This window comes from Chiloscyllium plagiosum, unplaced genomic scaffold, assembly GCF_037043375.1.
Source record: "Chiloscyllium plagiosum isolate Xiang-an unplaced genomic scaffold, Cpla_swu_hap1 HiC_scaffold_14, whole genome shotgun sequence".
In the NCBI taxonomy this organism is placed as follows: Eukaryota; Metazoa; Chordata; class Chondrichthyes; order Orectolobiformes; family Hemiscylliidae; genus Chiloscyllium; species Chiloscyllium plagiosum.
Window position 1 is genome coordinate 28,096,045 of NW_028270152.1, and position 12,084 is coordinate 28,108,128.

At 43.8% G+C, this 12,084-nt stretch overlaps 1 protein-coding gene across 1 annotated transcript in view; it reads right to left on the reverse strand.

Annotated features, from left to right (window-relative positions):
* Positions 1 to 11,861, reverse strand: part of LOC122558946 (uncharacterized) — a 53,840-nt gene extending 41,979 nt beyond the window's left edge. The window contains exon 1 of the mRNA XM_043707919.2: positions 11,641 to 11,861. Within this exon, the coding sequence (XP_043563854.1) occupies positions 11,641 to 11,704 (64 nt within the window). The 5' untranslated portion in view covers positions 11,705 to 11,861. The remainder of the gene's footprint in view (positions 1 to 11,640) is intronic.
* Positions 11,862 to 12,084: the final 223 nt, after the last annotated feature.

Here is a 12,084-nt window from a genome sequence, read left to right on the forward strand (position 1 = left end):
GACAACTTGGTTCAACTTAATCTCTTAATCAATATAAAGAGTGTAGAGGCATTCTTCAGAAAGAAATCAGGAAGGTAAAGAGGGGATATGAGATAGCATTAGCAGGTAAAGTTAAGGATAATCCAGAGATTTTACAAGTACATTAACAGCAAGAGGGTAACTAGAGAGAGGGTTAGGCCTCATAAAGACCATGGGGGTCATCTTCGTGTTGTTTGAACCCCAGGAGATGGGAGAGATACTAAATGAATATTTCATGAAAATTTTTACAGTGGAGAAAGAAAGAAGTGGAGTCTAGAGAATGCAGAGAAATAAACTTTGATATTTTAAAAATTGTTCACATTATAGGAAAGGAAGTTCAGGAGGTCATACAGAATATAAAGGTGGACAAATCTCCAGAGCCTGATCTAATGTATCGCAGAATGCTGTGGGAAGTAAGGGAGGTAATTACGAGACCCCTTACAGAAATATTTGCATCATCTATAACTACGTTTAAGGTAACTGATGACCAGAGAGCTGCTAATGTTGTACCTTTGTTTAAGAAAGATTGGAAGGAGAAACTGGGAAACTACAAAACCTGTGACTCTGACTTTGTTTGTCAGTAAATTGTTGAAGGTCATTATAAAAGATAGAATTTATGGACATTTAGAGAGGCAAAAATTGATTAGGGATCATCAACATGGTTTTGTGTGAGGAAAATTGTATCTCTCAAACTTGATTGAGTTTTTTGAGGAAGTTACCAAAATGATTGATGATGGCAGAGCAGTAGATGTTGATTACTTGGATTTTAGTAAAGCCTTTAACAAGGTTCCACCTGGTAGACTAATTAGCAAAGTGCAGTCACATGGGATTCAGGGTGAGTTTGCCAATTGGATACGTAATTGGCTTAATTGCAGGAAACAGAGAGTGGATTGATTTTGGACTGGAGACCTGTGGCCAGCAGTGTTCCACAAGGATCAGTTCTGGGTCATCTTTTGTTTGTCATTTATATAAATGATTTGGATGACAATATCGAATGCATGGTTAGTAATGGTTTGCAAATGATACCAAAATTGATGGCATAGTAGAGAGCGAAGGCATAGAGCTAAACATGCTATTTAACTCTATGACTCGAAGATTACAAATCAATCTTGATCAAATGGGTCAATGGGCTGAAAAATGGCAAATTCAGTACAATCTGGATAAATGTGAGATATTACATTTTGGTACAACAAACAAGGGTAAGGCTTATACAATTAGCAGTCGGGCCTTGGGTCGTGTTGTAGAACAGAGGGACCTAGTGGTGCAGGTACATAATGCTTTAAAGTCTGCCTTGTGTTAAAGAGTGGTTAAAGAGGCATGTGGCACACTTGCCTTCATTGCTCAGTCCTTTCAATATCAGAGCTGGGAAGTCATGTTGAGGTTGTAAAGGACATTGGTAAGGCCTCTTCTGGAATACTGTCCAGTTCTGGTCTCCATGTTATAGGAAGGAAACTATTAAGCTGGAGAGGTTCAGAAGAGATTAACCAGGATGTTGCCGGGTATGGATGGTTTGAGTTTTAAGGATAGGCTGGAACGTTTTCACTGGAGTTTGGTGGTTAAGAAGTGACCTTATAGAAGTTTATAAAATAATGAAGTGTATAGATAGAGTTAATGGTAGTTGTCTTTTCCCTAGGGGGATTTCAAGACAAGGGAGCCTTTTTTTTTTAAAGGTGAGAGGACAGAGATTTAAAAGAGACATGAGAGGCAAATGTTTTACACAGAGGGTAGTTTGCATGCGGAATGAACATTCTGAGGAAGTGGTGGGTACAATTAAAACATTGAAAAGATATTTGAATAAGTACATGAATAAGAAAGACTTGGGCGGTTATGGGCCAGGAGCAGGCAGAAGAGACTAGTTTAGTTTGGGATTATGTTCTGCATGGACTGCTTGGACCGAAGGGTCTGCTCCATGCTGTATTACTCAAGGATGCTGGGATACTGCCACATTATCCTAGCATACCGCACTCTGCACAACTGGCAAAGAGAGGACATGATGGACTTTGAAGAGCTGAGAAAGAGGGCAGCAGGTTGACACAGTGGCTCAGTGGTTAGCATTGCTGCCTCACAGCACCAGGTACCCAGGTTCGATTCCAGCCTCGGTTAACTGTCTGTGTGGAGTTTGCACATTCTCCCCATGTCTGCGTGGGTTTCCTCTGGATGGCTTGGTTTCTGCCCACAATCCAAAGATATGCAGGTTGGGTGAATTGGCCATGCTAAATTGTCCCATAGTGTCCAGGGATATGTAGGTTAGGTACCTTAGTCAAGGGTAAATGTAGAGTGGTAGGGGGATGAGTCTGGGTAGGTTACTCTTTGGAGGATCGGTGTGGACTTGTTGGACAGTAAGGATTCTATGATTCTTCTGAAGAGGAAGCTGATATTGTGCAGGAGGAATATCACTGTTTGTGTCACGGAGAGGTGCAGCATCAGGTACAACAAGTGAGACAGGACTTAATTGGTACCTGGTTCCAATATTTAGGAGTGAGGTGCAGTGATCACTCATTGAACGCATGTTCAAAAGGCCAGCAGCCCCCACCTGCTTCCAGAAACAAATATAGCTTTTGATTCAGCTTATTTTCCTCGCTCCTCCTCTAAGGTGGGATGATACCAAAACTTGTGTAGCTTACTTCTTAATTAGCAATAGGTTTAGGAATGTGCCCTTATATTTCCAATGAGGTATCAGCCATGCCACTTATGTGTGATGTGTTTTTTTTTTCATTCCACTCCCACTACAGGCACCGTGAAGGGCAACTCCTGGCTGCAAACACCTGATCTGGTGCACGACTGGGATTGAGAAATGATGCCACCGTGAGGAACCCTGGGGGTCTCGGCAGTGCTGGGTACTTCACCGAATGCTGAGTGGAAGATCATGCAAACCTTTACAGGCCTAGTGCATAGCTAATGAGGCAAGCTGCAGATAACAGGCTGTGAAAGCAAGCTTGGGGCTTATAGAGTGAAACCTTCCTCGAACCACTAATCTACGATTCTGCGAAAAGAATATATTTTTTATTCACTTGTGGGATGTTGGCATCGCTGGCTGGCCAGCATTTATTGCCCATCCTAGTTGCCCTTGGGAATGTGATGGAAATGTGTTGCTGGAAAAGCGCAGCAGGACAGGCAGCATCTAGGGAACAGGAGAATCGACGTTTCGGGCATTAGCCCTTCTTCAGGAATGAGGAAAGTTGGTCCAGCAGGCTAAGATAAAAGATGGGAGGGGCGTCGGAAATGTGATAGGTGGAAAGAGGTCAAGGTGAGGGTGATAGGTCAGACTGGGGTGGGGGCGGAGAAGTCGGGAAGAAGATTGCAGGTTAGGAAGGCGGTGCTGAATTTGATGGATTTGACTGAGACAGGCTGGGGGGAGGGGAAATGAGGAAACTGGTGAAATCCGAGTTCATCCCTTGTGGTTGGTGGATTCCTAGCCGGAAGATGAGGCGTTCTTCCTCCAACCGTCGTTTCGCTGTGGTCTGACGATGGAGGAGTCCAAAGACCTGCATATCCTTGGTGGAGTGGGAGGGGGAATTGAAATGTTGAGCTACAGGGTGGTTGGGTTGGTTGGTCCGGGTGTCCCAGAGGTGTTCTCTGAAACGCTCCGCAAGTAGGCGGCCTGTCTCCCCAATATAGAGGAGGCCACATCGGGTGCAAAGGATGCAATAGATGATATGTGTGGAGGTACAGGTGAATCTGTGGCGGATATGGAAGTTTCCTTTGGGGCCTTGGAGGGAGGTGAGGGGGGAGGTGTGGGCGCAAGTCTTGCACCTCCTGCGGTTGCAGGGGAAGGTGCCGGGAGTGTCGGTTGGGTTGGTGGGGGGTGTGGATCTGACGAGGGAGTCACGGAGGGAGTGGTCTTTACGGAATGCTGATAGGGGAGGGGAGGGAAATATATCCTTGGTGGTGGGGTCCGTTTGGAGGTGGCGGAAATGGCGGCGGATGATGCGCTGTACATGGAGGTTAGTGGGGTGGTAGGTGAGGACCAGTGGGGACAGAACCCTCCGTGACTCCCTCGTCAGATCCACACCCCCCACCAACCCAACCGACACTCCCGGCACCTTCCCCTGCAACCGCAGGAGGTGCAAGACTTGCGCCCACACCTCCCCCCTCACCTCCCTCCAAGGCCCCAAAGGAAACTTCCATATCCGCCACAGATTCACCTGTACCTCCACACATATCATCTATTGCATCCTTTGCACCCGATGTGGCCTCCTCTATATTGGGGAGACAGGCCGCCTACTTGCGGAGCGTTTCAGAGAACACCTCTGGGACACCCGGACCAACCAACCCAACCACCCTGTAGCTCAACATTTCAATTCCCCCTCCCACTCCACCAAGGATATGCAGGTCTTTGGACTCCTCCATCGTCAGACCACAGCGAAACGACGGTTGGAGGAAGAACGCCTCATCTTCCGGCTAGGAATCCACCAACCACAAGGGATGAACTCGGATTTCACCAGTTTCCTCATTTCCCCTCCCCCCAGCCTGTCTCAGTCAAATCCATCAAATTCAGCACCGCCTTCCTAACCTGCAATCTTCTTCCCGACTTCTCCGCCCCCACCCCAGTCTGACCTATCACCCTCACCTTGACCTCTTTCCACCTATCACATTTCCGACGCCCCTCCCATCTTTTATCTTAGCCTGCTGGACCAACTTTCCTCATTCCTGAAGAAGGGCTAATGCCCGAAACGTCGATTCTCCTGTTCCCTAGATGCTGCCTGTCCTGCTGCGCTTTTCCAGCAACACATTTCCATCACATTCCCAAGGGCAACTAGGATGGGCAATAAATGCTGGCCAGCCAGCGATGCCAACATCCCACAAGTGAATAAAAAATATATTCTTTTCGCAGAATCGTAGATTAGTGCAGCACAGATGACCACCTTTATCCTATCCAGGCTGAGTCTTTAAGCCTTGATTAAGTCTTGGCTTGTGTCCTGATGTCTCCATTTTTGGTTTGTTATCATTTTTGTTTGTGTGATTGTGCTCCAATTAAATGCTTTGAGACATTTTACAGTATAGAAGTTGGTATATGAGTGCAAATGATTGCTTGCTGCTACTGTTGTCTTTACTTAACACTATTTTAGCTGACATGAAACCCAAAAGTATTCACATTAGTGTTTGTTAAATACTGTCACCGCTGTGTTATGTGTACCAGAGTAAGTCAGAAGAATTAGCAGTATTAAGATGGTTTAGTGTGAGGTGAAGAATAGATGTTGACCAGGAGAAATAGAATTAGCAATGTTGGAAATGTGGCAGCTAATTTGTACACACACTTCCAATCAGTCCATATTCCTCAAACCACATCAACAATCTGCACTAAAATGAGAGGCTGAACTTTACTAGAAATGACCTGCTGCGCTTTTCCAGCAACACATTTTTCAGCTCTGATCTCCAGCATCTGCAGTCCTCAGTTTCTCCTAGAAATCAACTGTCCATTTTGGCGAGGTTCGAGGAAGGTTTCACTCTATAAGGTTTCACTAAATTCAGCACCGCCTTCCTAACCTGCAATCTTCTTCCCGACCTCTCCGCCCCCACCCCAGTCTGACCTATCACCCTCACCTTGACCTCTTTCCACCTATCACATTTCCGACGCCCCTCCCCGAAGTCCCTCCTCCCTATCTTTTATCTTAGCCTGCTGGACCAACTTTCCTCATTCCTGAAGAAGGGCTAATGCCCGAAACGTCGATTCTCCTGTTCCCTAGATGCTGCCTGACCTGCTGCGCTTTTCCAGCAACACATTTCCATCTCTGATCTCCAGCATCTGCAGACCTCACTTTCTCCTTGGGAATGTGATGGTGAGCTGCCTTCTTGAACCACTGCAGTCCATGTTCTTTAAATGGGAAATGAGGGGTGGAGAGGAAGAGAGGTGGACAATTCCAGACCTTAGGGTTTAGGTAGCTGCGGTCACTGTCACCAGTGATAACAAAAGAAGGCAGTGACACAACAGGCCAGAAGTGGAGAAATGCAGATACTTCAGCGATTTGCATGCAAGGCTGAGGTTACAGAGATTGGGAAATGCAATGCAATGGAGAGTGTTGAATACAAGTGAGAATTTTAAGCTGGTGTGACTGGGACTTAATGTGCATAAGTAAGTACAGGCACATCATGGATGAACTGGGCAGTGAGTTAGGATATAAACAGCAAAAACAAAAATGTAGCGATCTCCTTTAAGACACAAAGAAAATTCTCAGGTCCCTTACAGGGGAATGAGAAAGTGAGACTGAAGAAAATAGACTGGTCAGCAAGGTTAAATTACATGGAATCTAGGTGGAGCTAGTCAATTGAATACAAAATTGGCTTGAAGGTAGGAGACAGAGGATGGTGGTAGAGGGTTGTTTTTCAAACTGGGAGGCCTGTGACCAGTGGTCTACCACAAGGATCGGTGCTGGGTCCACTACTTTTTGTCATTTATATAAATGATTTGAATATGAATGCAGGAGGTATAGTTAGTAAGTTTGCAGATGACACCACGATTGGTGGCATACTAGACAGTGAAGAAGGATAGCTCAGAGAAGGGACCTTGATCAGATGGGCTAATGGGTCAAGGAGTGGATGGAGTTTAATTTGGATAAATTTGAGGAGCTGAATTTTGATAACCAGTTAATGGTAGGCCCTGGGGAGTGTTGCTAAACAAGGAGTACCTAGGGGTGCAGGTGCAAAATTCTCCAAAAGTGGAGTTGCAGGTAGAGAGGGCAGTGAAGAAGGCATTTACCTTCATTGGTCAGTACATTGAGAGTACAGAAGTTGGCATGTGACCTTGCAGGTGTACAGGACATTGGTGAGGCCAGTTTTAGAATACTATATACAATTCCGGTCTCCCTGCTATATGAAAGACGTTGTTAAACTTGAAAGGGTGCAGAAAGGGTTACAAGGATGTTGTCAGGATTGGGGAGTTTAAGTTATAGGGAAGAGGCTGAGTAAAATGGGACTTTTTTCCCTGGAGCATCAGAGGCTAAGGGGCGATATTATAGAGGTTTATAAAATCATGAGGGGCATGGAAGGGGTGAATTGTCAAGGTCTTTTTTCCCAGGGTAGGGGAGTGCAAACTAGAGGGCATAGGTCTAAGGTGGAAGGGGAAAGATTTAAAAGGAACCTAACAGACAACTTTTTCATGCAAAGGATGGTGTGTGTAGGGAACAAGCTGGCCGAGGAAGTGGTGGAGGTGGGTGTAATTACAACATTTAAAAGGCGCCTGGATGGGTACATGAATAGCTGAAAATGTGTTGCTGGAAAAGCTCAGCAGGTCAGGCAGCATCCAAGGAGCAGGAGAATCGATGTTTCGGGCATGAGCCCTTCTTCAAGCTCATGCCTGAAACATCGATTCTCCTGCTCCTTGGATGCTGCCTGACCTGCTGTGCTTTTCCAGCAACACATTTTCAGCTCTGATCTTCAGCATCTGCAATCCTCACTTTCTCCTGGGTACATGAATAGGAAGGGTTTCGAGGGACATAGGACAATGCTGGCAAATGAGACTAGATGAGTTTAGCAAGTTATTTCTGTGCTGTATAACTAACTGGCAGCATCAAGATTATTTAATGTAGGATGAGGTATAGATTCCTGAAGAAGGGCCTGTGCCCGAAACGTCGAATCTCCTGTTCCCTGGATGCTGCCTGACCTGCTGTGCTGTTCCAGCAATAAAGTTTCAACTTTGATCTCCAGCATCTGCAGACCTCACTTTCTCCTCGATGAGGTATAGATGTTGACCAGGAGAAATAGAAATAGCAACATAGGAAATGTAGGCAGTTAATGTGCAAATAACAAAGGCAGCGCTTTCAGTCAGTCAATATCCCTCAGATCTCATTATCAATGTGTGCACTGAAGTTAGAGGCTGAACTTTACCAAAAATTGACTGATGAAGGGCTTTTGCCCAAGACGTTGCTTTTCCTGCTGCTCGGATGCTGCCTGACCTGCTTTGCTTTTCCAGCATCACTCTGATCTCAACTCTGATTTCCAGAATCTGCAGTTCTCACTTTTTTGCCTAGCCAAAAATTGACTGTCTGTTATGTCAAGCTTCAAGAAAGGTCTCTCTGTGCGACCCTGAGCTTGTTTTCACTGGCTGATATCTGCAGGAGAGTGAGAATGCAAAGGGACATTGAGCCAAAGAAAGAAATATAGGTAGGAGAGGTGACCAAAATCCTGATCAAAGAGGTAGCTACCAATGATTGGACAAAAGGGGAGCCTGAGTAAAAGTAATGAGTCTGGTGCTGGAAAAGTACAGCAGGTCAGGCAGCATCTGAGGAGCAAAAGAATAGCCATTTTAGGCATAAGCCCTTCATCAGCCAGAATCCTGATGAAGGGCTTATGTCTGAAACATCGATTCTCCTGCTCCTCAGATGCTGCCTGACCTGTTGTGCTTTTCCAGCACCACACTCTAAACTCTGATCTCCAGCATCTGCAGTCCTCACTTTCTCCTGAGTAAAAGTAATGGTCATTTCAGGAGGTTTCTTAAAGTGTCACAGAAGGTTATAGATTGCAAGGAAAGAGAAATGGGATTTGATGTGGACAGTGAATAGGGAGCGCAGTGAGTGGTGGAGATCAGGAAGAGTGGTGGCTATGAATGGAGAGGGGGCGGGGAGATGGAGCACTGGGAATGTCAAGGCTGCAATGAAAGGCAGGGCTGTGGTATCCTGCACCAGCTCACGCAGTTTAAATGTGGGGTAATGACGAACATTCCTGTGTTCCTGACTCCACATTCAAACAGAGAACATTTTAAATACTTGCGCATCTGCTCGAGGCATGTGCCATTTTAATGTTGCAATCTTTTGGACACAGACAGACTGGTGTGATTTCTAAAGCACAGAGGACAATGGAGTAATGGATTCTGATGGTGAGCCATCATGCAGTTTTAGGATCAGATGCACCAAGATGAGGATACAGGCAGATAGTTTATGAGAATTGAAAATAGGCAATCATCATTAAAAAGAGGATGTGTGATGGAAAGTAGTTAGGAGTTGAAATGAAAGCAGAAATTGTGGATAATCTGATTTAGCCTGTACCCCCAAAGCTTCTACGGGGCATTGAGACTGTCAGACAGCTTCTTCTAGAAATGTGCCTCTGCAAAGGAAGTCTAGAGAGAAATGCAATGGCTTTTGTCAAGATTCGTCCTGAGCAGCACTGTGACGTGGGGCTCTGTGCTCTACGGTCTGTTCCCCAGTACGCACACGGAGACAAACATCAACTGCACCTGGAGAGCATTAACTTGGTGAAAGATGCTCTTCGGTCTGCCCAACACATGATGGTCCTCCAAAACAAGGAGTTGACCCCAACCAATGACACACTCCAAGGTCCAGGACTACGTGCTGAGGGATGCACTAAACTCGAAGCAACTGCTGCCAAATTGCAGAGGGGAAAGATCATTGACTGCGGGCTTCTTGCTGAAGTTAAATGGGGGTCTATTCAATTACCGGACCATCCTCATGCCTCAAATACATGTAAATATGGTCTCATTCAAATAAGAGATGCTCTTGGTTTGTCTGGATAGAGTCACACTCCAATCTTTTTTGTTTTCTTGATGTGCTACTGTGCAAAACCGATCTGCATTTGTGACTATATATAAATAATGATATTTTTATAAATAAAGTATATTTTTGAAAGAAAAAAAGCGATATTGTAAACTAGGAGTTTATAATGAGGGGCTTGTCTCAATAGACTAAATTTAAATATCGATATTTTCAAGGATAGTTGATGGTTTTATTTTAAGAAAGGAGCATATCGAATTATCAAACTTCATAGAATCCTTACAGTGTGGAAAGAGGCCAATTGGCACAACAAATTCACCCAATCAGCACATCTTTGGACTGTGGGAGGAAACTGGAGCACCCGGAGGAAACCCACGCAGACAGGGGGAGAATGTGCAAACTCCACACAGACAGTCACCTGAGGCTGGAATCAAATCTGGGTCCCTGGCACTGTGAGGCAGCAGTGCTAACCACTGAGCCAACCTGCTGCCCCCCCAACTCATCCAGCAGTGCACTGAGAGAATTCTACAATACAGTACTCAGGAACAAAAAAAATGGAACTTGAAGGAACATGCATGTTTCTCTAGATCCAACACTAGTTGTCAATCCCTGTTTCTAACCTTCTACAGTTCCCAAATTCCAAATTCTAGGCTCACTGGTCATCATCCCTGATTTTCCTCATCTCCCTACCCAGACCTCACTTCAAATCCTTGACCCTTAATCCCATGTTTACTGACTCTGGCCTCCCTCATCCTGTCAGCCACAAAATGTGCAGAATATGTGGATTTGCCATGCTCAATTGTCCATATGCAGTTTAGGTGGATTTACCATGGTAAATGTCAGGTTCCAGGGATAGGTGAGGGGTCTGATTGAGATGCTCTTCTGAGGGTCAGTGTGGTCTTGATAGGCTGAATGGCCTCTTTCTGCACTGTAGGGATTCTATTACTCTATGGCAGTATTTGCCTCAGGGAAAGACTACCTTTCAGCAAAGACCTCTAGGGTAATTGCCCACCAGAAGTTCCAATTTTCAGGGCAGTCTGTCAGGCTGCACAGGGTCCCCGATGTGCCTGGAGACCGGAAGATCTGGGCTATTGCATTTGATTGTATTTACCCAATTTGGATTATAGGACACTGCTATTCAGAAGAGCTGTCTGCTTCCGGCCTGCTCTTCTGTGGATTAGGGAGTCCGTGTTCCCTAAAAATGGAGCCACACTGGCCAATTTTTAGCAATAGTGCATAAGTTCTACTAAATTTAATGGTATTCATAAATACCAGATTTCAAACTTAAATTTGAATTCAACAGCAGTGGAACATTAATGAATGTTTGATCTCATTAAGTCATATTCTAATTAATACAGTCAATACATTAAAATTTAATTCAAAGTAAGACTTGCTATTTAAAAATTACCAATTACATTCATATTTTGAGCTATCAAGGGAAGTTCAAATAGTCTTGTAACTTAATTTTTAACCATTTACAGAGAATGCAAATTAATTTATTGTAACATGTACAGACCTGATAACTTGACAAAATCATTTTGTGTTTGACTCATGCAATAATGCACTTAGGTGTCTTGCCTTCACATAAACCACATAGGGTTAAAGCTAACTGAATATTGTACAAACTGCAAACACATCAAAAAGAGTCAGTAGTTGAAAAGGAAAACGGATTTTGATCAAGAGCCAATATAAATTGCTTCCAAAAAAATTAAACTCAATTTACAATACAATTACCACAGAAAATGTGAAACAACATTCTTTGCAAAACATTTGTACATTCTTGACAACAAATACAAAATTTACACATGAATCCAGTAACTGGAGTTGTGTGAAGTTATTTGATAACATCCAATTTTAATCCCAGTTACAGCATTTTTTAAAGAAAATTATGGAAAAAAAGGTCAATTCCGTTTCTCACAAGCTTGTGCTGAACTTGTACAAAAGATTGCTAACTGCTGCATTAACTCTTAACATCGATTCAGTGGAGTTTGCACACGAAATACCATAATTTTTACAATGATTTAAAACCCAAGGCTTTAACACATTTTTCACTTTGTTGTATATTTTCTGATTTTATTTAACATTCCAACATTTGTATTAATTTCCTTCTCCATAAATGCTACAATCACTTAAGAGTAAACATATAAGAATGTATATCCAACCTTTTTTCTGAACTTACCAGAAGGCAAAACTGTCACGTAAACCATCACCAAACAAGCAATATGCAAGCCCAATTTCTCCATCACGATACAGGATATTTTCTTTTTCACGATTTAAAGTGTTTAGTTCCAAAACAACCGACCAAAACACACTCCTTATTCTTCGTAAAGCACGTGATTGAGATCACAATGAAAACGTGTCCTTGCAGTCTTTCCAAATGGTGAGATAGAGGAAGTAACTTTGAACAGTGTGCGCTTTGAGTTATAGATTGGTAGGATTACAATTCGGATTCTTAAATTATATTTAAAGCTTACTATACTGCCCTCTAATGTTATGGAACGATAATGGGAATCATGAAATAGGTTTTCTTCCCTCTGCTGGAGAGTAAAATTGTTTCACCAAGTGTCATTTAGATTGTGATAAAGATGTATAATGTTATATCTTCGGGAATTTAGATTTTGAA